At 43.9% G+C, this 26,434-nt stretch overlaps 1 protein-coding gene across 1 annotated transcript in view; it reads left to right on the plus strand.

Annotated features, from left to right (window-relative positions):
• The window catches only part of LOC142196917 (dysbindin-like), a 35,844-nt gene extending 18,165 nt beyond the window's left edge, over nt 1-17,679 (plus strand). Inside the window, exons 2-4 of the mRNA XM_075266896.1 lie at nt 6,456-6,591; nt 13,198-13,335; nt 15,823-17,679. Of these exons, the coding sequence (XP_075122997.1) occupies nt 6,456-6,591; nt 13,198-13,335; nt 15,823-16,019 (471 nt within the window). The 3' untranslated portion in view covers nt 16,020-17,679. The remainder of the gene's footprint in view (nt 1-6,455; nt 6,592-13,197; nt 13,336-15,822) is intronic.
• Nucleotides 17,680-26,434: the final 8,755 nt, after the last annotated feature.

Genomic DNA, 26,434 nt, shown 5'->3' on the forward strand with positions numbered 1-26,434 from the left:
TCAAGCCAATACAATGCATTAGCCAGTGCTGATTGGCCAGAGTACGGAATTCGGCCAATCAGCGCTGGCTCTGCTGGAGGAGGCGGAGTCTAAGGTCGGACCTGAATGGAGACTGGTGTGGAGCGATCTTAGACTCCGCCTCCTCCAGCAGAGCCAGCGCTGATTGGTCGAGTTCCGTACTCTGGCCAATCAGCGCTGGCCAATGCATTCTATTAGCCCGATGAAGTAGAGCTGAATGTGTGTGCTTAGCACACACATTCAGCTCTACTTCATCAGGCTAATAGAATACATTGGCCAATCAGCGCTGGCCAATGCATTCTATTAGCTTGATGAAGCAGAGTGTGCACAAGGGTTCAAGCGCACCCTCGGCTCTGATGTAGCAGAGCTGAGGGTGCACAAGGGTTCAAGTGCACCCTCGGCTCTCCTACATCAGAGCCGAGGGTGCGCTTGAACCCTTGTGCACACTCTGCTTCATCAAGCTAATAGAATGCATTGGCCAGCACTGATTGGCCAGAGTACGGAATTCGGCCAATCAGCGCTGGCCAATGCATTCTATTAGCCCGATGAAGTAGAGCTGAATGTGTGTGCTAAGCACACACATTCAGCACTGCTTCATCACGCCAATACAATGCATTAGCCAGTGCTGATTGGCCAGAGTACGGAATTCGGCCAATCAGCGCTGGCTCTGCTGGAGGAGGCGGAGTCTAAGATCGCTCCACACCAGTCTCCATTCAGGTCCGACCTTAGACTCCGCCTCCTCCAGCAGAGCCAGCGCTGATTGGTCGAGTTCCGTACTCTGGCCAATCAGCGCTGGCCAATGCATTCTATTAGCCCGATGAAGTAGAGCTGAATGTGTGTGCTTAGCACACACATTCAGCTCTACTTCATCGGGCTAATAGAATGCATTGGCCAGCGCTGATTGGCCGAATTCCGTACTCTGGCCAATCAGCACTGGCTAATGCATTGTATTGGCTTGATGAAGCAGTGCTGAATGTGTGTGCTTAGCACACACATTCAGCTCTACTTCATCGGGCTAATAGAATGCATTGGCCAATCAGCGCTGGCCAATGCATTCTATTAGCGTGAACTGAGTTTGCACAGGGGTTCTAGTGCACCCTCGGCTCTGCTACATCAGATTGCTACATCTGATGTAGCAGTGCCGAGTGTGCATCAGATGTGTAGTTGAGCAAAACTGACTCAGCACTGCTAAGTCTGCATTCGCATAGGAATGCATTGGCCAGCCTTCGGCCAATCAGCGCTGGCTCTGCCGGAGGAGGCGGAGTCTAAGGTCGGACCTGAATGGAGACTGGTGTGGAGCGACCTTAGACTCCGCCTCCTCCAGCAGAGCCAGCGCTGATTGGCCGAATTCCGTACTCTGGCCAATCAGCACTGGCTAATGCATTGTATTGGCTTGATGAAGCAGTGCTGAATGTGTGTGCTTAGCACACACATTCAGCTCTACTTCATCGGGCTAATAGAATGCATTGGCCAGCGCTGATTGGCCGAATTCCGTACTCTGGCCAATCAGCACTGGCTAATGCATTGTATTGGCTTGATGAAGCAGTGCTGAATGTGTGTGCTTAGCACACACATTCAGCTCTACTTCATCGGGCTAATAGAATGCATTGGCCAATCAGCGCTGGCCAATGCATTCTATTAGCGTGAACTGAGTTTGCACAGGGGTTCTAGTGCACCCTCGGCTCTGCTACATCAGATTGCTACATCTGATGTAGCAGTGCCGAGTGTGCATCAGATGTGTAGTTGAGCAAAACTGACTCAGCACTGCTAAGTCTGCATTCGCATAGGAATGCATTGGCCAGCCTTCGGCCAATCAGCGCTGGCTCTGCCGGAGGAGGCGGAGTCTAAGGTCGGACCTGAATGGAGACTGGTGTGGAGCGACCTTAGACTCCGCCTCCTCCAGCAGAGCCAGCGCTGATTGGCCGAATTCCGTACTCTGGCCAATCAGCACTGGCTAATGCATTGTATTGGCTTGATGAAGCAGTGCTGAATGTGTGTGCTTAGCACACACATTCAGCTCTACTTCATCGGGCTAATAGAATGCATTGGCCAGCGCTGATTGGCCGAATTCCGTACTCTGGCCAATCAGCACTGGCTAATGCATTGTATTGGCTTGATGAAGCAGTGCTGAATGTGTGTGCTTAGCACACACATTCAGCTCTACTTCATCGGGCTAATAGAATGCATTGGCCAATCAGCGCTGGCCAATGCATTCTATTAGCGTGAACTGAGTTTGCACAGGGGTTCTAGTGCACCCTCGGCTCTGCTACATCAGATTGCTACATCTGATGTAGCAGTGCCGAGTGTGCATCAGATGTGTAGTTGAGCAAAACTGACTCAGCACTGCTAAGTCTGCATTCGCATAGGAATGCATTGGCCAGCCTTCGGCCAATCAGCGCTGGCTCTGCCGGAGGAGGCGGAGTCTAAGGTCGGACCTGAATGGAGACTGGTGTGGAGCTATCTTAGACTCCGCCTCCTCCAGCAGAGCCAGCGCTGATTGGTCGAGTTCCGTACTCTGGCCAATCAGCACTGGCCAATGCATTTCTATGGGGAAAAGTTAGCTTGCGAAAATCGCAAACTGACAGGGATTTCCATGAAATAAAGTGACTTTTATGCCCCCAGACATGCTTCCCCTGCTGTCCCAGTGTCATTCCAGGGTGTTGGTATCATTTCCTGGGGTGTCATAGTGGACTTGGTGACCCTCCAGACACGAATTTGGGTTTCCCCCTTAACGAGTTTATGTTCCCCATAGACTATAATGGGGTTCGAAACCCATTCGAACACTCGAACAGTGAGCGGCTGTTCGAATCGAATTTCGAACCTCGAACATTTTAGTGTTCGCTCATCTCTATTTGTGATCAGTATAATTCACCTGCAGGGTGTGTACTAGGCTCATTGGTAGCATTGCCACTGCCCTGCCATAATACTTTAATTCATGAATAACCTACTACTACTATTTTGTGAGGGAACCAGACTGTTACAGCTCCAAAGAAAGATCAAAAGTACATTGCAGAAATAATAACATAAAATTACACCTCATCCTGTTTCTCTCCTGACCATCATTGGCAGATGATGTCATACACACTTGTGTATACCTTACAAGACTAGTGCTGCTTACAGTGGACCACTCACCAGGTATGAAAAGCTAATAACATACATTATTTGGTATGCAATGTTACCCTGAACATTTTGGTGTCTTGCTTATCCAAATCCGGCCAGGCTTTCCTAAGCCTTTCTAGTGTTAATTTAAATTAGAGTGTACAGTACTAGTGTAGGGGTGCTGTATGTCATGCAGTGTTACCACCCACTTGGCTATTATACCTTAATTTGCATAAACAAAAAAGGGCTTATATCTTTGGAATGGCTGTGCAGATTTGGATAAACAAAACACCAAAATGCTCAGGGTGACAGCACTTGTAAGGTGTTTTGGGGTTTTTCAGACCTGGTGACAGATCACCTTTGAGCAACCTGTATACATTAGATATGCATTGGCTGAACACTTCAGATGTGTATGGCGGCCTCTTGACTCTCCTCCAATGGAAGATGGGAGAAATAAAAAGCAGCCTAATTCTTTCGTTCTTGGGAAGATAAGTGTCCGCCAGAGATGTATGGTCTCATCTTTGTCCCCTCTCCTTGCTCATGATGCATATCCTACTTGCTGAGTGTGTATGCATATGGTGAGGTTAGGAGAGATGGCTGTTGTCCAACAAATACCTGGCAAATATGGAGAGCATTAGTCTGGCAGAAGTCCAGTCACTTGGGATTGTCACATATACATTTTCAGTCAGATTCCTGTCTAATGCCCTTCAAGTATGTGAGCATCTGTAATGGAAGCCAGTATTCTGTTTATAGATCTGCCATTACTTAAATGGAGCTGTACCGATAATATGACTGAATTGTAGAGCTGCAGTTCATCCAAATCCCTGAAAAGATTGTGCAGGGGAAAACCTACAATGTAAGTGCTAAAATCCCCCTGTAGTGATAGGGTTAGGCACCATGTACATCAATGAGTGTGCAGTGTGATGAGGGGTCAAGTTTGCAGTGGAATGCACTTGCATGACACCCCAATGCATTCTGTGATGTACTTACCTCTATAGGAGCTTCTGATGTGTACTCTTCCGATGACCTGGTGCAGGATACGACCTACTCTATGTTCATGGACCTCGGAGGAACTTCAGCCTGCAGAAGCAATCCATAAAGTGAAATTGTATGCAGTGAAATGCTGTCAAACCTGCAGGGAACGTGACTTAGTAGATACTAAGTTTTACTATAAAGATCTGGCATATTTTACAAACAGAATAGTATAAAAACTGGCCTGTGGCCATGCTGAACACAGGGCTCATGGAGAAATTACCTAAAAATAGGTCATCATGACGTTTCTTTTATCTCTAGCCAAAAAAGCAGCTAGAGGAAAAAATCTGCTACTGACATCCATTGAAATCAATGGGCGAGTTGAGAAGCAGATTTTGAGTTGGATTTTGTGAACTTGTGGCCCCTTCTTTGAAAACTATAAATATGACAATGTATAGTCAATGTATCTAGTCCTCTTTCACTAATTACATACATGGCATGTCTATCTAAGGGCACAGGAGGAGACATGGGAAAGTCTGCAGACATCTTGAAACAAATTTGGTGGGAGACCTGGATGGAGGAAAGGAGGAGAGAAACAGAGAGCACCAGATATGTGTCATATATAGTCAAATATTCTGTGTTGACTGGAGGGTACCCATAAAGGTCTCGAAAACATGGCTGCTTTTTTCTTCTCAGGAAGTGACATCATGTACGTTGGCAGTGACACATCTCCATTTTAAATGAAAGGGACTGAGCTGCAGCATGGCCAAGTGACCAACAGACATGATGTCACTTACTAAGAAGAAGAAAGCAGCTGTGTTTTTGACGACTTACACAACCCCATTAAAGGGGTTTTCAGGTCCCAAATTATTTCAATAGGTCCTGCTTCCCGTCTCCTAACAGCTTCTGGCACCCAGAGATCTATATGGGGCCAGGGTCAGGGTGAATAGGTCACCAGTTTAAAAATCAGTTTGGGGCTGGAAAACCCCTTTAAGCTTCTTGATTTTAATGCCCCTTTAACAATTCCTTGTTTCTTCTATGTGATGAGAACTGAAAACTAATAAGAACCAAACAGTAATACACATACTGTAAGATATTAAAGGGGTTTTCCAATTGACATAATCCTATATAGGCCTTTTTGTAGACAATTAAAAGTTAAACATTTTTTCAAATATTAGAATTTTGAAATTTTGCAAAGTTTTTAAGATTTTCTCTAACCATCTTAGTGGTGACAATCTGGTGTCTTGATTCATTGTCAATGGATATGAGCATGAATGCAGGAACTTTCTATGGTCTGGCACCTGTCACAAACCCCGCCATGATTTCCTTATATATGGTCCTTTTTAAACTATCATGCCCTATAGAATTGTATATTTTCCATCAATGTATTTTCCATAGTTGAGTGTAACGATACAGTGAAATAACCATAGGTTTCATGCTTACATGTTGTTAGTGTGTAAACAGCTGGTGTGAGTGACGCAGTAACAGCGGAGCGCACATACACATGTAGCAGAGCTGAGTATACCATATGGTACAACTCACCATAATATCACCATATGCTAGAAGGGGTTTACTCAGAATACTAAATAAACCCACGTTATTATTCACTCTTACCCAAAGTCTTAAAGCCAATGTCCCGCAAAGAGTTAACTGAGCCCTCCAGCCCTGCTACATCTGTATATGTATAGCCAGCACAATGTCTGTGACAGTCATTCTCTGAGGATGAGTAATAAGACGTGAATGTTCCCGCCCAGTTCTGCTCACTCTGTACTGAGAACTCCTGACAACTTGTGGAGGACAAGGAGCTCCCACTCTGCACGCCCGGCGCAGACATGACAGCCAGATCCCAGGTCAGTACATCTATATACTGCCATGATGTTACTATATACCCTCTGTCCTACTCTGTCTTCTCTGTGTATGGGGTTTCCTGTATTATAGAGCAGCATGCACTTCACTTAGAAGAATTGGGTGCTGCCTGTGCCCTATAGAGAGCATTTATTGGGCTCACTATACCTTTACCACGTGTCTATCTCCGCCTGTGTAGTGACTTCACATTCCTTATTATGACCCAGACATAAGTATTACACTCGCCTTAAGATGTGGCCATAAGCAGGTGAAAGTTTTGGGACAATTTTCACACGTGAGAACATACACTCTAGTCTTACATTGTCCTAAATGGATGGAAAGAACTGTGGCAGCGGACAACAAATAAAAGACATCTTTGTGCATTACCATAATATTTTGCCTGTAATGTAACAAATTGTTTGTCACAGATACTTGGAATACATATTTTATTGTATCAGATTGTCTATATCCACCTTATAATGTGCAGCTGTTGTAACCCAAACCTCTCCCCTATTATACAGGGACATCCTGTTTTCCAGAGCCAAAGCTCCAGCACACAGCACCTGAGAGATCGCCAACGCTTCTTTGAAGATGTCTTAGAACATGAAGTAGACATGTACTACCCTCATATGCACTTGGTGAACGAGCGATGGAGACGTGAGTGCAGGGTGCTGGGATGTGACTGCTGGGAGAGGCTACTCTTAATGGATTAGCATGCTCCTCTGATACGGTCTTGTAAGACTATATACAGCTGTGGCATTCACACATTACATACTATGTTAGCTACATGCAAAGACTGGAAAGTGCAGATTTATATATGTACATGTGTTGTATTGTAGAATTGTGTCTATAAATACTGAAGATAAATGGATAGATAAACAGATTGATAGCTAGATGGATGGATAGATAGACAGATAGATATATAGATAGATAGATTTTCCTTCATTCGATGTATCCACATATATCTTTTGTTGAAATCTTTTTTCAACCAGTACATAAAGTATTACTTATTCTGAGAAGAGAATGCATCGCAGACACCTCCCATATAGCGCTGAATAAATAAGCACATGAGCTATCAGGAGTGAGATCTGGCGAGGAATCACTACAGTATATACTGGGACTACTCAGAATAAGGTGATGATATACAGGGATTTTACTGGAGCCTGAAGAAGTGCAGGCTAGAACAAAATTGAATTCCCAGTAAGACACATTTGTGAAAAATTTATTTCAGTGCATGTTCATGTTTGGCTTATAAGAAAATATCATGTACAGTCATTCCTATATTAGGGAACCTGTACATTATCTATATAAGCAGAGGTGTAACTTGAGGCTCCTGGGTCCCAATGCAAAATCCATAATTGGGCCTCTACCTACCTTATGTCATTTAGAGTAGTGGTATATGTTATGTGGCAGAGGGGCCTTAGGGGCCCTCAGGGCCAAGGGCATGGTTGTGACTGATACCGCTGCACCCTCTGTAGCTACGCCTCTGTGTAGGTATTCCAACTATTCTGAAGCACAAGGGGATTATGACCTTCATTCTGCACAGGGGCGTACACAGGATTTTCATAAGGTGGGGCTCACCCAACCTTGTCACCCCTAGGTTTCCAGCTGTTGCTAATCTGCCGCCAAATCACTTCTCCCCCTCACTGCACCAGACTTGTATTATCATGAGCATCATCATCATGAAATTCCCAGCTCACCAAGACAGTGACAGCATGAGATCAGAAGAGGTAGATGATCAGATCACTTTACCTGGACTTTGTAGGAAATCTGTGGACCACCAGGGACTGCATGGGCATGGTTTTAGTCATGTAACCATCCACCTGTGTACCTTTCTGATTCTGCAAGCGAAACAGCTGTCTGAACAGAGAGCTGGTATCTGCACATTTCTTTCTTGAAGTCTATAGGAACCCCTCTTCTTTAATCAGTGGAGTCCCAAAGGTGGAAAGCCCTACTGTTGCTTTCCACAGGATATTCCTTAACTATGCAATAGATGCGGATTCCGGGTCAAGAATTAGGGGTCACCTGAAATGAGAATTAACTTTCTGACCTAATTAACATACATGGGTGGAATATAACATTTGTCACCCATAAATAATGACTATATTTCTATGCCTCAGAAGGATTACAGGATAGACAGGAGAGGAGTGGAGGTAGTGTGAGATAGTGCCTAGGTTATTACACTGGTTATGCTTGTTATGAAAGTTGATAGCACTGAGTGGAGAGAGTACTTATAGGACAAACACACCAGTACCCGTAGTATGTCCGAGGTGTGTCTGTACTCATCACCGCTGCCATACTAGCTGTTACAGAGGTCAAAGCCACATCCACTCATTTATTGTAACATGATCTATTTTACGCAACTTGTGTACAGCTAAAGTGCATGATTTCTAGGTCGTACGTCATCAGTCTTTCCCTTATGAGTTGTCACTTCACCTGACGTTAGTAAATAATTCCACATAAGAACAATTTTGGAATATTGTTAAATTGACATCTGGATGTGTCCATAATCTTGTCTCCATACGCCTGACACTTAAGCTTAGTTCACACATCAGTATGCCATCCGTCCGTTTGAATTCAGTTCGAGACTAAAAACGGACTGATTGATACTGTTTGTATACTGACACCTTTGTATGCTGATAGGGAGCGTTCAGACTACCGTCGGTGTCTGACAGGTAGTGTCCGCTGCTAATGTCCGTTCAAAATCTTGTGCGGACATTAGCAGCGGTCGCTAGCTGTGTCCGTGACATTTCGCATTGATTTAAATGGACATCAGGTGCGTTCTTTTACTGTCTGTGGGTGTCCATTCCCAAAGATGTCCGACTTTTCAAGCAGACAGCAAAAACCTACATGTCGGGGACGGACAGCATTCTATCAGCATAAAAAGGTGTCAGTACACAATCAGTATGTGCATCAGTCCGTTTTTAGTCTCAAACTGAATTCATGGCATACTGATGTGTGAACCAAGCATTACACAGCAGACACTTGCAAGGTATGCCCATATGATATGTAATTGCAACAGAAAAGATCTGCAGTGGGCTTCAGCGAAAAAAGTGTTGCAAGAAAAAATGCAGACTTTCTGCTTCAATTATACCTATAGGCAAACCGCCAGCATTTCCGTAGGTATATTGGCATTCTGAGATTTCCAAATATGCAACATTTTGGAAATTTCCACTATGGGTATTTTTCGGCAATGTCCACTTTGCAGGGACTGTAAAATGCTGCTGTTTTTGTTGTGGCGTTTACGCCATGTGGGGCCCCAGTCTTAGAAGCAGATTTTGTTGTAGATTTGCTTTACATGCCTAATATTGTTTTCTCAAGAGAGATAAGCCAGAGGTGTCTGGCAGCAGCTTATTCCTCTCTCTCCTTAGAAAATACATGCATGCTCAACCAAACCAAGTGTGCATGTTCATGAGGAGTTTTAGGAATATCTGTCAGATGAACAAGCATTTGGACAACAGCTATGAAGCTTCAGATTGTGTTCAATTGCTTCTTAGAGGGAAACTGTTTTAGGCTAAGGCCCTATGTGGTGCCCGAAGCAAAAAAGCACTTTGGGACCCCGTCATTAAAGGGTAATTTGGGACATGAAACGACCCACAGGTCCTTATGGACTGGGAGTTTCAACATGACAGGTTCTCTTTAATTTGCACAAAGTATTTGGACATATGTTGTACTGCCACAGCCCATAAAATAAAGCAAAATTACAGAAGAATGTTATGAATTTAGAAAATATGCCGTATCTCAAATGATCCTGAACTTGAGAATATACAGTGTGCGGATGAGATCTACAAATCTGTAGGGGAATGTTGCTCTGCATGTAATTTTTCAAAGGATTATACTGGTAAAATAGTCTACTCATACATTAGTGTGATACAATACAGAAATCAGATGGAATTCTCCTGTGGATGCTGAGCTAGTGGTTTTCAGATAAACCAGGGGATCATTTCAGAAACCTGTAGACTTCTATCATGTATTTGTTTTATATATGTTACAGTTTGTGAAAATTCGCTCTAAACTTTTGGAGTCTGTAGTAGAAGGCTCTGTCCACTGTATAGCAGCCGTGCTCCTATACAACTGAATGAAAACAGAGCTGCACTACTCCAGCATGGCCGCTATATAGTGGATGGAACTTTTCTACTTCCTGCTCCATTCTTATATAGATTGGAGCCAGACTAAACCCCTTTTAAGCATTGTGGGTATATTTAGGTCAGTGAAGTGAAAAAACAGAAACTCAGAACAGGTCCTTTTAATGATAAATGAAAAAGAAAGCCCATATGGGATTTTTTTTTATCCCATCTACCTCAGTTTTCTGGGGTAGATGGTTGGTAATGTGGTACACATTTGGAGCAAGGCCCTTTAGAGCACCAACGTGTGCCACATACCCGCACTGTGTCTCGCTCACCACTTTCCACAAATGTTTGCAGAGCGGGGAGGCCCTGGGATTCCGCCTTCCAACGTTTTTGTTATAACTCATGTCAGCTTTCTAGAATGAGTTATACAGGAAATCTACGCCAGTTTCTAAGGCTAGATCCACATCTGCGCATGGGTTTCCGTTCAGTGCATCCACTTGGGGACCCCCCGACTTAAAGGGGTAGTCCCACGTCGCATACTCATCAGTCTTTACTGCTGTAAAATCTTCTTTCTTCCTGGTTTCTTGCATCATTTGGTGGGCGGGTTTCACATGCAACCTGCCGTTTAACTCCGCCCCCAAATTCGTGTGTAGCTCCGCCCACCCATATTGGACTATGAAGTACAGGCAGCAGCAACTCCATTCTGTGTTACATACAGAGACTGACTGTCTCTGCCATAATGAACACAATTGAGTTAGCTAACCTGATAACTGGGAGAACAGAAGAAATGAAAGCAGCTCCTCTCCTCTATCTGAGAGCAGGACCTAGGTCACGTGGTGCAGACACAGGAATAGCTAGATACACAGGCTCGCTTCCTGCACTTAGCCCCTCCTCCCTCCCCCCTGAGAGCAGCAGATACATCACTTGACTTTTGAGCAGATAAGTCAGGGCTGTGGCCACAATGAATTGAATAAAGTAAGATAGTGGACAAACAAAGCCGTTTTGCTGAAGCAGTGTATTTAGGAAATGTCTTGCATCCACATTAACAAGCAGTATAGATAGGATCCTTGTGATGGGACAACCCCTTTAATCCACATAAAAAAAGGAACACACAGACCCCATAGACTATAAAGGGGGTCTGTGTGGTTTCCGCGCGAAAATGCAGTGCTTTTCTCTCAACATCCCCAAATGCACATGTGAACCGGGCCTTAGTGTCGTAGATCTCCATTCTTGTTTGCACCAATCAAGCGCACTTTGCGTCTGTCAGGGCCTTTGTTAAGACTGCAAAAACCAGTCCTAATAAATCTGCCCCCAAGTATATGGAACGAATGCCTTGAATTTGTGACCTAATACTATTAACATTTGCTATAATGTATCCAGTCTAGTCCAAACCTCCTTGGCTTAACCTTTGCCATATATCTTTTACCCATGCTGATATATTAAAGGGGTATTCCCATTGAAGTCTATGGGCCTTACAGATAGAGCAGACCATGATGTTCTTTAGCCTATAGATGATAGGTTTGCTTTCATTTCCTAACAGCGAGCAGAAACCTTTCAAATAAGGAATTGAAACAAAAAGTTTATAGGAAATTTTCATAACTTAAAGTTATACAATCTGTGTTATGAATTCATTAGGTTTTTGTACAGGGCATTATACCGCGGAGAGTGCAGCATTTTCAGGACCTATTGTTCTCTCCCATGAGAATGCACTTCCTTGGAAACCACTATTTTTGCTTGTTTACGGGACATAATGTCATATCTAAAATCAGCTAGGAGATGTGCCACCCAGTCCCCTCTAATGGAATCATCTGAGGTTAGAAGAAAGGGCAACTTTTTGTAGAAACACCACCGCTCTTGTCCGAATACTTGTCTGGTATTTTTATAGTAAATAGGGTTGAGCTGCGAGACCAGATACTACCCCAAGAGTGGCTTTATTTTTGGAAAAGGGATGGATCACTTCCCAGTCTGATAAATCTCTTTCAATTGTTCTTTTAAAGGGCTCTTCCGGGAGTTTTCCTCTCCTCTATCCCCTCCCTTGTATCTCTGATTTTCCAGGATATTAATACTGATGTCCTTAGCATAGGTCTTCAATATCAGATCAAATAAGACAAAGCTCCAATACTATCCACAGACACTGAAAAATATATGGCCTCGTGCCTGCTTCAGGTCATATTCAGCAGTGCTGCAGCCTCGACAATCAGCTGATTCATGGGGGTGCCCCAAGTTGGACCCCCACCATTAATGTTTTACAGACCCTGCAAATCCCATCCAGACATTGCGGGAAAATACACGCCATGGACACAATGATAATTGCAGCATGTTAATTATACCTACGGAAATGCTGGTGGTTTCCCTATGGGTATAATTGAAGTAGAAAGTTCACAGAGGAAACCTCTACAGACTTTTCTGTGAAAAGCTCTGCAGGAAAAAAGAAGAGGATTTGCCGACATGGTTTTACCCGCAACGCTTTTTTTGCTGCGGCCCGCTACATGGGGCCTTAGCCTAAACCTGACATCTCACCAACTCCAGCTCTTTGTATCCTTTAATAGGTGCTGCCCCATTGATTTCAGTGCAGATGGGATGTTTTTCTTAAAGAGGACCTTTCATGGATTTGGGCACATGCTGTGTTATATACCGCTGAATTCAGCGCACTGTTGGCTTTCCCAATCTGTTCCCCGGGTGAAGAGCTATCGGTGCCGGTACCATAGCTCTTCACAGTCAGTAGGGCATTTCTAACACTTTGTCAGGAACGTCCTTCTGCACAGCAGCGCCTATAGCGCTGTACTATGTGAGCGGGGAGGATCGCCCCCTCCCTCTGCTCACAGTGCTCGTCCATAGACGAGTATTATCAGTAGAGGAGGAGGTGTTCCTCCCCGCTCACACAGTACAGCGCTATAGGCACTGCTGTGCAAAAGGACGTTCCTGACAGAGTGTCAGAAACGCCCTTCTGACTGTGAAGAGCTACGGTACCGGCACCGATAGCTCTTCACCTGGGCCACAGATTGGGAAATTCAGTGTACTGTCGGCTTTCCAGTGGTATATAACACCTCATGTGCCCAAGTCCATGAAAGGTCCTCTTTACGCCCCACCATTCCTGAGCAACAAGTATTTTTTATCTTTGGAAAATGACCTTACAATGGATTGAATATTTAATTTTGCACATAATAAAAAATATTTTTTTTCCTTTTTGCAGCTCCTCTGGACAGTGTATCATCCATGGAAGTGAATATTGACTCACTTGAATTGTCTGAACCACTGGACATTAGTGAACTGGAACCCAGTGACACTTTTCAACAATCAGAAGAACCCATGACTCCATTAGTTACTCCTGGTTAGTAGTACATCTTTCTATGTATCTGGACCACACCCTATAACATCAGTCTGGCCATGTAGCCTGGGCCTCCTCTTATAAGGGTCCATTCACATGGAGGAAAATGACACTTTATATGGCGCTGAATTTTGCTAAAAAAGGAACCCATTGAAGTCAATGGGAGGCTTTTTTTTCAGTGCTGAAATTCCACACCAAATTCCTCACCGTTTTCCTTCGTGTGAATGGACCCTCAGTGTGGAAAATTCCGCTAGTGGGAAAAAAAAAGCTATCGGAACCCACTGAAATCATAGGGAGGCTTTTTTTTCAGCGTGAAAAATTCAGCGCCAAATAAAGCACCATTTTACCACTCGTGAATGGACCCTTACACTAGTCTTTGTATTCTACTTCACTTCCTAGGACAACTGTCTTTGTAGTGTGGACTACCATATATAAGAGCTATGGAGAGTGGACCTAATAACTCTAAATATACATGGTGTATTTAATGTTATATAGCTTTGCAAATTCTACGTTCTGTTTCTGCTTACATTTCCTATGTCATTCCTTGGCTTAGTGTAGTTCTGGTTGCCTAGCAGGAAGACATCTTCTTTCTTGGTGACCATCATTTCAGTACATGTGCTTACAAATATCACAGTATATTCTGCATACTATACCCCTCCACACAGTTTTGCTAGGATATTTTAGGGCCATTTCACTTACACTAGGATTGTGCAAGAAATAAGACTGATTAAGGCTAAGTCCCTACGTAGTGGGCCACAGCCATAAACCACCGCGTTAGAGACCGTGCCGAAAATGCATCAGTTTTTTTTTCCGCACCATTTATCACAGAAATTCTGCAGACTCTGCTTCTATTATACCTATACCCAAAGAAACAAATGTAATATGAGAGGGACCAAGCTAGTAAGTTATGCATGCATTTATGGCTTTACACTTAGAGCAGTAGTAACAGATGTACCTTACAAGAATTTATTGGTCATAGGAATTTTTTTTCATTTTATTTTTGCCGCTTAATCACTAACACTAACTGCGAAGCATACTTATATCCTTCATCAGGCTAAGATGTTCTTGTATATACGTGATTCGCTTCTGAATACCTGGGGCGCCCAGTGCTTCCTCTCTGCGGTTGTATGATGTCCATATCCTTGTAATTAGATTACATAGCAGACCTTTTATACAGCAGGATGATGGAATTAGGCAGCATGAAAGGCACTTGCCGCACATAGAAGATATGCTTAGTGGTTTTAATTCCCAGTAATATGTTTTCTCTCCAGGACTGAATTCTACAGAAGATGACATCATTTTCTAGACTGATCAATATAGAATGATTCAAATAGACATTGGTTTATCAGACATGTATGCTATGTTGATGTTAGTGCATGCCCATCTTATCTCATTACTTTATGATCCTAGAATTTTGACTCCCACCGATTATGACAATAAAGGAGCAACAGCTCTGATTTAGCATGGCCTCCTTTTCACTGTTTTTACTCTATACAGCGGCTCCCCAACCATCTCCCGTGCAGGGAACTTCAGGATGGCAGAGGCGCTATCTGCAGTTCACCGCACAGCCAGATGTGCAGTATGACTGAGAAGGGGGCACTACTGAGTCAGTGCTGGAGCACCTTTATTTTCATGATTGTGGAGGTTCTAGAGTTGGGACTGCCACCAATCCTAGTAATGGCATATCCTAATAGTATGCCATTTTATGAGATAAGTATATTCCTTTAACTGCATTCACTGCAGAAGGACTTGCTTGCAGGAACGTAGCTCTGCATAGACCCTGAATCGAATCATGAAGAATTTTTATAGTCAGTCAATTACCACAGAAACAACTTTTAGTCTGTGGAAGGAACAGCCCATGAGGCAGTCATGTGCAGGCGAGGCAGCTCCCTTGTTTTGCCAATCTGGTTGTTAAAAATGCAGCCAGATTTTGAAACCCGGATTTGAAACTGAAAAGAGCAGGAAGTCATAGGGTTAAAGCCGACCACTACATTAGGCCAACAAGGTGCAGGAAGCATGAGTGCAGTACTTACCTCTCTGCTTCCTGCTCTGGACACACATGATACATCACAGCAGTGTGCCCATAACAAGAGCTTGGCCCAGGAGCAGTGAGGTAAGTACTGTACTAATTCTCATCTCTGTATAAGGGCAGTGATGAAGAAGGTCAACTGGTGGCGGCCATTTTACTGTATGGGGACAGCTTGTGGAGGCTATTGTAATATATGGCGTCACTGTTTAAGGCATTTTACTATAGGAGGCCACTATAAAACCAAATTTTTTCTACATGCAGCTTATTCATTCAGCTAAGTTTGAGACCCCGGGCCTAAGGCATATCCAGAAGTATAAAGATTTTAGCATAGCTAACCCATAACTCCACAACCGTTAAGCCGCCATGCATTTGATGACTTCATTCTGATATTATTTGGTTCTTCATTTAGAAGACTACCATGAAGACACTGTGTAAGATGTGTTTTTCCATCTTTATTCCAGGCGACCTCCAGGGAATTGACTATTTTAGACTTCACTTCCCGTTTTCTCCAAGTCCTAGCCAGCAGCATCCAGCACATGACTGTGGTGACACTTGCGACAGACAAGAGGAAGCTGCAGATGAGCAAACCAAAGAACAGACCCTCAATGCGGATTCTGAACCCAGCAACCACAAGACCCCCTTGTCTGAAGCACAATAACCTGCTGCCTCCTCTGAAAAGACTATGGTACTCGCCAGTGCCCACTACGGCTTCTCTTCTGGGTTAGAAATGTACAATAGTAGATTATAAATGAGACAAATGAACAGTGACTAGTTATTGAGGGTTGTATGGAAGCTGCTGCTGTGTAAGACGGGCATTCATTTGCTGTATTTAATAGGTTTTTAATGCATTCCAGTATTTTATTGCAGCACATTTATGTGTGATGGGTTTGTTGTTTAGTAAGGTCAAGCTGCCCTTTCAGGGGCCCCGTCTATTAATAATCATGTTCTAGGAAGAGAATGTTGATTGGAACAAAAGTGTAACATCCTTCTATTTCCGTCCGCGCCATGTGAAGTCAGATGAAGCAGTAACATGATCATAATCCTCTGATGATTATGTCAGAGATTATCATTTACCTATGGCGCCCTCTAGTGAAAGTACCGATGATGACAAGCTATCATCCTATGATCAGTTCATTTCAAGTCTGGCTGGTTTTAATTTCTATTGCAAAGCCTATTTGTGGCAGAGCATTCAGTGTTTTATATTGTATTTCTTCAGTACTCCATCGGATAGTCCAGAAAGTTTGATCATTTAATGCTAAAGCTAAGGCCTCAGGTAGTGAAACACAGCTAAAAAACACTGCCGCTCCATTTGAATGAGGAAATAGGTATACCTGTTCTTAAAGAAGTAAGCCCAGAAATCACATATCATGGAAGGCCGACATCCAGCCCCCCACATAAACTGACGGCTGCTTCTGAAGCTTGTATATATACACAGCACAGAGACAGAACCTACATGCCCTGTAAAGTATCCAGCGCCATCACTGCTGCTCAGCTCCCATTGACTTCAGGGATAGGTCGTAGAAAAATCCTGGGTAGTCCCTTTATGATCGGACACCAACAATCTAGTAAAAATTCATATCCGTGCCCTGATCCATTCTGGTCCTTCGTAGGACCAGAAAAATGGCTTAAACAGTCTGTCTAATAGCTGTCGGGTGTCCATTGTTCTATTCCTGACATCATTCCTCATCCTGTGCTGGGCAGACATCAGCCTAGATGCGAATGTAACCTAAATGATCAGAGGACAAGTGCTACAAAAAGTGACAACCTTATGGATACCATTCTGTGGCACTTCAGTGAATATCATTTCCATCTTACCCCATAGGAAGAGAACAGATTTTTTCATTTTAATTGTTTCGTCTTTACGATGCAATGCATTGAAAGTGAGCCACAGCAGCCTGCAGCCACGTTTTTTTTTTTTTCCAAGGGAGCTGGCAGTATGTTTGCCCCAGCCATAGGGTACTGTATCTTCAATTGCAGCAGATTTGTTGCAGAGATCTCAGTAACTATCATGTTCATTCCAATGGGGTTTACAGAACTTCATGCAGATCCCATTCGGATATATGGGAATGATGTTTCAATTGCAGCAATCTCTGCAAAAAAATCTATTGCATGTGAATTCTCATGATGCGTCGTATCCATGTGTAAATGCTGTAGTAATAGAATTTCTCTTTTGCATCTTTTATGATTACAATACACAGTGCAAAAGATATAGTCATAAAGACTCGCTGTATGAAGAAAAGCAGTGAAAGATTTGGAGAAAAATTGTGGAACAGTTTGGTAAATTTCTTAAAATGTCATTAAATGCTGTAAAATAAAATATAAGCTGATTATATTCAGTAGAAGTTTAGAAGTGTTCTTAATCTTTAACTATGACAATAGGTCAGATGTATGAAAACCCATCTTTTCCCACAGCAAACAGAATTCAGTGTGGGGGGGGGGATTCTAGCAAAATTTATGACTGGCACTATTTATTGGGGGTACTCCAATCTGACTGGTACTAATGGCTGCTTACTGTGTGAGCAGTCATTTTTCTTGTGGCCGGTGGGCATGCACAGTCGACTCTGCCCAAAGCCCGAGGCCTAGAAGTTTGAACCAAGCTCTGGAAGAAGATGTGCAGAGAGGCCGTTCCTGAAGAAGATGGAGGCGGTGCTGGAGAGTTCTCTTGCAGCATTGGGGATGCCCCCAGTGCTGTTTGAGCGCTGAGGGCCGCCCCCAGTGCTGTGAGAGAACTCATCTGCATATAAACGAAAACACGGGGAAGACATCTAAAGGTAGGAGATGAATAGCCTTTCTTAAGGCTATTCCTATGTGTGATCGAGAAAAAAATTTTGATTTTAATGATAGAATCTAGAGATGAGCGAACAGTGTTCTATCGAACACATGTTCGATCGGATATCAGGGTGTTCGCCATGTTCGAATCGAATCGAACACCGCGTGGTAAAGTGCGCCAAAATTCGATTCCCCTCCCACCTTCCCTGGCGCCTTTTTTGCACCAATAACAGCGCAGGGGAGGTGGGACAGGAACTACGACACCGGGGGCATTGAAAAAAATTGGAAAAAGTCATTGGCTGCCGAAATCAGGTGACCTCCATTTTAGACGAATAGTGGATTTCAAATCCGGGTCATATGAGAATGTGAACTTTGTGACTATGAGACAGGGATAGCTGTACAGGCAGGGATAGCTAGGGATAACCTTTATTTAGGGGGGAATGTTATTAAAAATAACTTTTTGGGGCTCTATCGGGTGTGTAATTATGATTTTTGTGAGATAAACTTTTTCCCATAGGGATGCATTGGCCAGCGCTGATTGGCCGAATTCCGTACTCTGGCCAATCAGCGCTGGCCAATGCACTCTATTAGCTTGATGAAGCAGAGTGTGCACAAGGGTTCAAGCGCACCCTCGGCTCTGATGTAGCAGAGCCGAGGCTGCACAAGGGTTCAAGCGCACCCTCGGCTCTGATGTAGGAGAGCCGAGGGTGCACTTGAACCCTTGTGCACCCTCGGCTCTGCTACATTAGAGCCGAGGGTGCGCTTGAACCCTTGTGCACACTCTGCTTCATCAAGCTAATAGAATGCATTGGCCAGCGCTGATTGGCCAATGCATTCTATTAGCCTGATGAAGTAGAGCTGAATGTGTGTGCTAAGCACACACATTCAGCTCTACTTCATCGGGCTAATAGAATGCATTGGCCAGCGCTGATTGGCCAGAGTACGGAATTCGGCCAATCAGCGCTGGCTCTGCTGGAGGAGGCGGAGTCTAAGATCGCTCCACACCAGTCTCCATTCAGGTCCGACCTTAGACTCCGCCTCCTCCAGCAGAGCCAGCGCTGATTGGCCGAATTCCGTACTCTGGCCAATCAGCACTGGCTAATGCATTGTATTGGCGTGATGAAGCAGTGCTGAATGTGTGTGCTTAGCACACACATTCAGCTCTACTTCATCGGGCTAATAGAATGCTTTGGCCAGAGTACGGAATTCGGCCAATCAGCGCTGGCTCTGCTGGAGGAGGCGGAGTCTAAGATCGCTCCACACCAGTCTCCATTCAGGTCCGACCTTAGACTCCGCCTCCTCCAGCAGAGCCAGCGCTGATTGGCCGAATTCCGTACTCTGGCCAATCAGCACTGGCTAATGCATTGTATTGGCATGATGAAGCAGTGCTGAATGTGTGTGCTTAGCACACACATTCAGCTCTACTTCATCGGGCTAATAGAATGCATTGGCCAATCAGCGCTGGCCAATGCATTCTATTAGCGTGAACTGAGATTGCACAGGGGTTCTAGTGCACCCTCGGCTCTGCTACATCAGATTGCTACATCTGATGTAGCAGTGCCGAGTGTGCATCAGATGTGTAGTTGAGCAAAACTGACTCAGCACTGCTAAGTCTCTGCATTCGCATAGGAATGCATAGGCCAGCCTTCGGCCAATCAGCGCTGGCTCTGCGGGAGGAGGCGGAGTCTAAGGTCGGACCTGAATGGAGACTGGTGTGGAGCGATCTTAGACTCCGCCTCCTCCAGCAGAGCCAGCGCTGATTGGTCGAGTTCCGTACTCTGGCCAATCAGCACTGGCCAATGCATTTCTATGGGGAAAAGTTAGCTTGCGAAAATCGCAAACTGACAGGGATTTCCATGAAATAAAGTGACTTTTATGCCCCCAGACATGCTTCCCCTGCTGTCCCAGTGTCATTCCAGAGGTGTTGGCATCATTTCCTGTGGTGTCATAGTGGACTTGGTGACCCTCCAGACACGAATTTGGGTTTCCCCCTTAACGAGTTTATGTTCCCCATAGACTATAATGGGGTTCGAAACCCATTCGAACACTCGAACAGTGAGCGGCTGTTCGAATCGAATTTCGAACCTCGAACATTTTAGTGTTCGCTCATCTCTAATAGAATCCCTTTAAGAGTGGCGTAGCAAATGCCAGTCCTAATATATTCCCCCAACCCTCCCCCCCATTTATTGCATCATATTTATTATTTATGTGTGTCACAATTTTGATGCAAAAGTAAATCTTCCAAGAGGTGCATTTTATACTTGTCTTCTCTTTATTTTAGACGCTGTTAATAAATCTGCCCTTATGTTTTTTAGCTTATGCTTAATGGCAGGTTTGGCATTACTCTATAATATTTGGAAAATCAGAGTATATTCACAAGTTCATTCAGATTTTCCATGGCAGCTTACAGTTACAGCACTGAGTCAGGGTGGAAGTAGACAGGAGAAAACAGCCGGATCTGAATTTCCTCCTTATACAATAAACCCCCATGAGGTTTGTGCAGTTTTTATTTACTCAGCTATAGTTAGGCGTCTGTTTCCAGCCACAACAAGAATTTGGAAGAGATACACGTGATTTTATCTGAAGGTGTCATAACCGTAATGGCTTTATTTTTTAAGGGTTAAAACCATAAATGACAATTCCTAAAGGGTAGAACCGACGCAAGGAATATGAGAGAGCAAAATCTACAATTGTGAGTCTATATCTCTTACACAGCAAAATACAGTAATGGGAAACATAATGGATATCATATTTGCCAACTTTTAGAAACTTATCAGAGAGAAAGGGGCCATATCAACTATTTGTGTCCCTGTTCACAGGTCACATCTTGCTGTGGTTTTTTGTCTGTTAAATGCCAGGTTTTCTATGCTGTTTCCCTTCATGTTTCACACAGGGCTATTGCACAAAACCTCCATATTGTATTAATGGACAAAGCTATTGATGGATTCCTAACCTTACTTATGTACCCTTTAGCCCTTCTCGGTCCCTTTATGCCCCCATACAGTAATAATGCCCTTTCTTGTGTAACACACAGTATATTACCTTTTAGTTTTTGACGCACAGTATAATGCCCCTTAGTGTCCCTCACCCCATCAGAGACTCTACATAGTACTGTGCTCCCTTAGGGTAAGTTCACACTGAGTTTTTTGGTCAGGGTTTTGAGGCCGTATCCACCTCAAAACCCTGACCAAAAAGACGGCTCCCATTGAAATCAATGGGAGCTGCTCAGGTCTTTTTCTGGGAGCCGTTTCTTCCGGCTGCCAGAAAAAGAAGCGACATGCTCATTCTTGAGGCCGAAGCCCCTCACGACATCCGCCTGAAGACACTCCCTCCTCCGGACTAGGCCAATTCATTGGGCCTAATCCAGAGCAGAATGTGTGGCTGGATGTAGGTGCAGTGCACCAGCTTTCAGACGCGGCTACCCAGTTTTTGGATCGGAGCCTGGGGCGGCCTCTGCCTCAAGTTCCAATCCAAAAGAACCCGTGTGAACTTACCCTGAGTCATCCACACATAGTATAATACATCCTTTGCAACTTTTATGCAGCTGAGGTTTGGGCCAAATATTGTAGCTTTGGTATTCTGTGTTTTGGCATGAATCTGATAATTTCTTACCAAAGAAAAGCTTAATAAACCAAATTTATTAAAGCGGGTGGGAATAAATGGTGCAAAATTAGTCCATGTCTACTCACAGCAGTGTAAAAAGATTTATTAGAAGGCATTTTTATGAACTTGGCACAAGTCACACCAGCTACCCATCCCTATGTGACTACATACAACACACCAGATTTATAAACCTGCCTACTGGAGAAAATGTCTTTATTGCCCATAACAACCAATCACTCTGCAACTTTAGTTTTTCACAGCACAAAAAGTAAGAAAAGCTGGGGCCACATAGTGGCTCAGTGGTTAGCACTGCAGCCTTGCAGCACTGGAGTCCTGGTGTTCAAATCCCACCAAGGGAATAAAACCATATGCAAGGAGTTTGTATGTTCTCCCCGTGTTTGCATGGATTTCCATCCCATATTCCAAAGACATACTGATAGGGAAAAATGTACATTGTGAGCTCTGTGTGGGGCTCACAATCTACATAAAAAAAAAGTCAGAAAAGCTGCGATTGGTTGCAGCGGGAACAAGGACAGGGTTACTTTTAGACCGTTTCATTGTAGGTTCCTCTTACAATTTTCATGATGACAAGTAGTGAATCACATATAGTCATACCAGGTGTACAATTTATGATGTTTCCTATATAAAAGACAAATGTTGCAGATGTTACTATTTATTTTGCACCATATATAGTGATTGTGTAGTAAGGGTGCACTGAATTTGGCAAACTTCCAGATATTTAGCATTGTTTATACCCGTGGCCATTATAATTCACTTCTAGAGGTTTCTACAGCAGTCTCTGATATTTCATCAGTTTTTGAACACTAAGCCCATAGTTCACGTTACAGGTCACTTCACAATAGAAACGTGCTGACATTGGATATATAAATCCAGCATTACAGATGGTAGGCTCCACAAATATTTACACAGCCATAATCCTGCTTACCTTTTAAGGAATTGTGGTTATGTCCTGGGCTTATGATTTCACATTTCCCTTGTAAATCTGGTCCAGTTTATTGCTGTTCTGCAGAAACATGGTTTGCTGACTGCAGAGTTTATGGCTTACACGGACATCGGTGTGAGCAGCAGTGATATACTATATACAAGGAGTAAGACCCTATTACAGCTCTATGTAATAAAACAATAGGTCAGCTATATAAAAAGACATCTGAAACCTTACCAATTTGATGTCAAGTATTGATTCAAGGAGCAACTCTTTTTTTTAAAGGGGTTATCTGGAGAATAGTAAATCTTACTAGTGTATTACTAATATATAACCATGTGACCAAAACCCTAAAGTTTACCTTTGCAGCTGGGGAGTCGGGAACTCTTGTCCCTCTGGAGAGGCAGCACTTACACAGATTCATGACATCTCTATACTCTCTGTAAAGGTAACTTCAAGACTCCTATATTAGCAATAAAGCTTATTCAGTGTACAGTGTGTGTCAGTGACAGTCTGCAGCTTTAAGAACAGAACAACTTTTCTTTCATAATACTGTAACTCAAATTGGTTGTCTAGACGAAAACATCTGGGTATCCAAGGGAACTCACACTCTAAGGTTGGTTCTACTTTTGTACAGGACTACCAGTGGCGTAACTAGGAATGGCAGGGCCCCGTGGCGAACTTTTGACATGGCTCTCCCCCCTACCGATGCCCTCGACTGACCCCCTCCTCCGCACTCTATTATGTCCCTTTGTGAGCCCTGCACACAGTATTGTGTCCCTTGGTGGCCCCTGCACACAGTATTATGTCCCTTAGTGGCCCCTGCACCCAGCATTTTACCCCATAGTGGCCCCTGCACACAGCATTATACCCCATAGTGGCCCCTGCACACAGTATTATACCCCATAGTGGCCCCTGCACACAGTATTATAGCCCATAGTGGCCCCTGCACTCAGCATTATACCCCATAGTGTCCCTGCACACAGTATTATAGCCCATAGTGGACACCCATAAACAATTACTATACTCTGGGGTCTTTATAGACCCCAGAGTATAATAATCGGAGACCCGGGGGAATAAAAACATAAAAAAACTACTATTTCTTACCCGTCCCCCGGCTCATGTGACGTCAGACAACTAGGAAGGAGGCCTGGCAGGATTGTGGAGAGGTAAGTAAGGGTGCATTCACACTGAGTAAACGCTAGCTTATTCTGAACGTAAAACACGTTCAGAATAAGCGGCGTCTAAAGCAGCTCCATTCATTTCTATGGGAGCGGGGATACGAGCGCTCCCCATAGAAATGAATGGGCTGCTTCTTTCACTCCGTGCAGTCCCATTGAAGTGAATGGGGAGTGCCAGCGTGTACGCTCCGGCATGAGCAGAGCTTGCCGTATACGCCGGCACTCCCCATTCACTTCAATGGGACTGCACGGAGTGAAAGAAGCAGCCCATTCATTTCTATGGGGAGCGCTCGTATCCCCGCTCCCATAGAAATGAATGGAGCTGCTTTAGACGCCGCTTATTCTGAACGTGTTTTACGTTCAGAATAAGCTAGCGTTTACTCAGTGTGAATGCACCCTAACACTGTTTTTTACGTTCCCTTACCTCTCCCGGTCCACCGATCATGATACTGTGGGGCCCGCGGTGTCACTTACCGATCCCGGCCCAGCCAGGATCGGCAAGTAAATAGGGCCCGTAACGGCCTATTAAAAAAAAACCGCAGAGGTAGCGGCTGTCACCGGGCCCTCTAATGGCCTGTGCCCTGTGGCAGCTGCCTCCGCGGTAGTTACGCCTCTGAGGACTACTATTTGTGCACTTACTGACATTCACCCCAATCTCCCTTGACAGGCAGTATATATTCTCTATTAAAATGAACTGTAAATACTTGGTATGTTTTTGTAGATCTATCTATTATAAAATGCATAGAATCCCTAGGGGCCTGGGGTCTACTGTGATACTGAATGTATTGCCTAATAGTGTAAAATTCTCAAACAGATTTGAAGACATTCAAATTCCTATTTGAAATGATGTTGCTGATCATGCAGTTCTTGAGAATAGATCTCTATGTTTATTAAGAAACAGATAGCTGAACTAGAATATCAACTGATCAAGTCACTATCTACCTAACGATGGAAAGATTATAAAGAGAGGGTCATAGTGGTCACAGCAAAAAAAAAAAAAAAAAAGTGCGGTTGAAAAAACTGTGGTGTAAACGCATTGCAGTTTTTCATGCAGCACTTTTCTCAGAAAGTCCAAAGAGTTTTCCTCTGCAGACTTTCAGCTTTAATTATACCTATAGAGAAACCGCTGGAGCTTCCATAGGTATAATTGACATGCAGCAATTACCAAAATGCGACTGTTTTGGAAATCACAGCATTTCCTCTGAGCGTATTTTTCTGCAATTTGTGGAGAAAATTTGTTAGAATCCCATCCATCATGCGGGGACTATATAGTGGATGGGGCAGCTGCCAAACCAGGGAGATTGAATGTTTAAAAAAAATAAATACAATATATATATATATATATATATATATATACACACACAGTGGGGAATCGCTCAGGTAGATGCTTGTAGCAGTGCAGGAAACAGGGACACAGACACTGGATTGCACACGAGTTCAGGATTTATTCACATGTAATGCATACACTGCCTTTGCAAAGCCACAGAATAAACAAAACAAAACCCTTCTCGGCTGAGAAACTAACTTAAACGTAAGGAAACTTTTCCCTGACTATACAGGAGACTGGCTACCAGTCTCCCACCTTGGCAACAACAACGGGTGGCACAGTACCTGCTCTGTAGGTTTGGTATGGAGAGATCAGCTCTGTCAGTGTGGTGCCACCCTGCTAGTCTTCACATATAGACTGTTATTAGGGCCTGATTACTCAGCTGACCCCCTGGTGTGAACCTTTACCAAACACTAGAGATGAGCGAGTACTGTTCGGATCAGCCGATCCGAACAGCACGCATGCATTGAAATGAACGGAAGCACCTGGTACTTCCGCTTTGACGCCGGCTGGCCGCTTAACCCCCCGCGTGCTGGCTACGTCCATTCATTTCAATGCGTGCGTGCTGTTCGGATCGGCTGATCCGAACAGTACTCGCTCATCTCTACCAAACACCCTTTAGGTGCCTGGCTGGGACATACACGTCTTCCCAGACCACACCCTTCACTCTCTCACAATATACTAGTAGAATACCCGCGGCTTTGCTCGCGGAATAGATGTTAAATTGTTGGTTATTCTCGCTAAAGTAAAATTTTCAGTGTTGCACTGAAATTAACATTTTCAGAGCGCTACAGTAAATCTTTTTTTCCACTAAAATTTATCAATCAATCAACATTTTGATTCATTTTTACATATTATGTAATATAAACTATTACAACTATTTATTAAAAATTTAAATTTATGCACCTTACACAAACATATAAAAACATTTACACCAGGGGCATGACTACCAGGATTGCAGAGATAGCAGCTGCCACAGGGTCTGAGACATTAGGAGACCCAGCGACAGCCGTTTGTTTTTTTTTAATAGACCGTTACCAGCTGGAGTTACTCCAGATGGTAATGGGCCATATTTACTTACAGATCTTGGCAGCGGCCAGGATCGATAAGTGACGCTGCGGGCCCCTCACTCTTATTATACTCTAGGGTCAGAAAAGATCCCTGATTATAATGACCGGAGGCCCAGGAGAGGTAAGGGAACATAAACTGTTTTACTTACCTCTCCGGGCAGGATTCAGAGTTCCCCCACC

The sequence above is a fragment of the Leptodactylus fuscus genome, chromosome 3, assembly GCF_031893055.1.
Source record: "Leptodactylus fuscus isolate aLepFus1 chromosome 3, aLepFus1.hap2, whole genome shotgun sequence".
NCBI lineage: Eukaryota > Metazoa > Chordata > Amphibia > Anura > Leptodactylidae > Leptodactylus > Leptodactylus fuscus.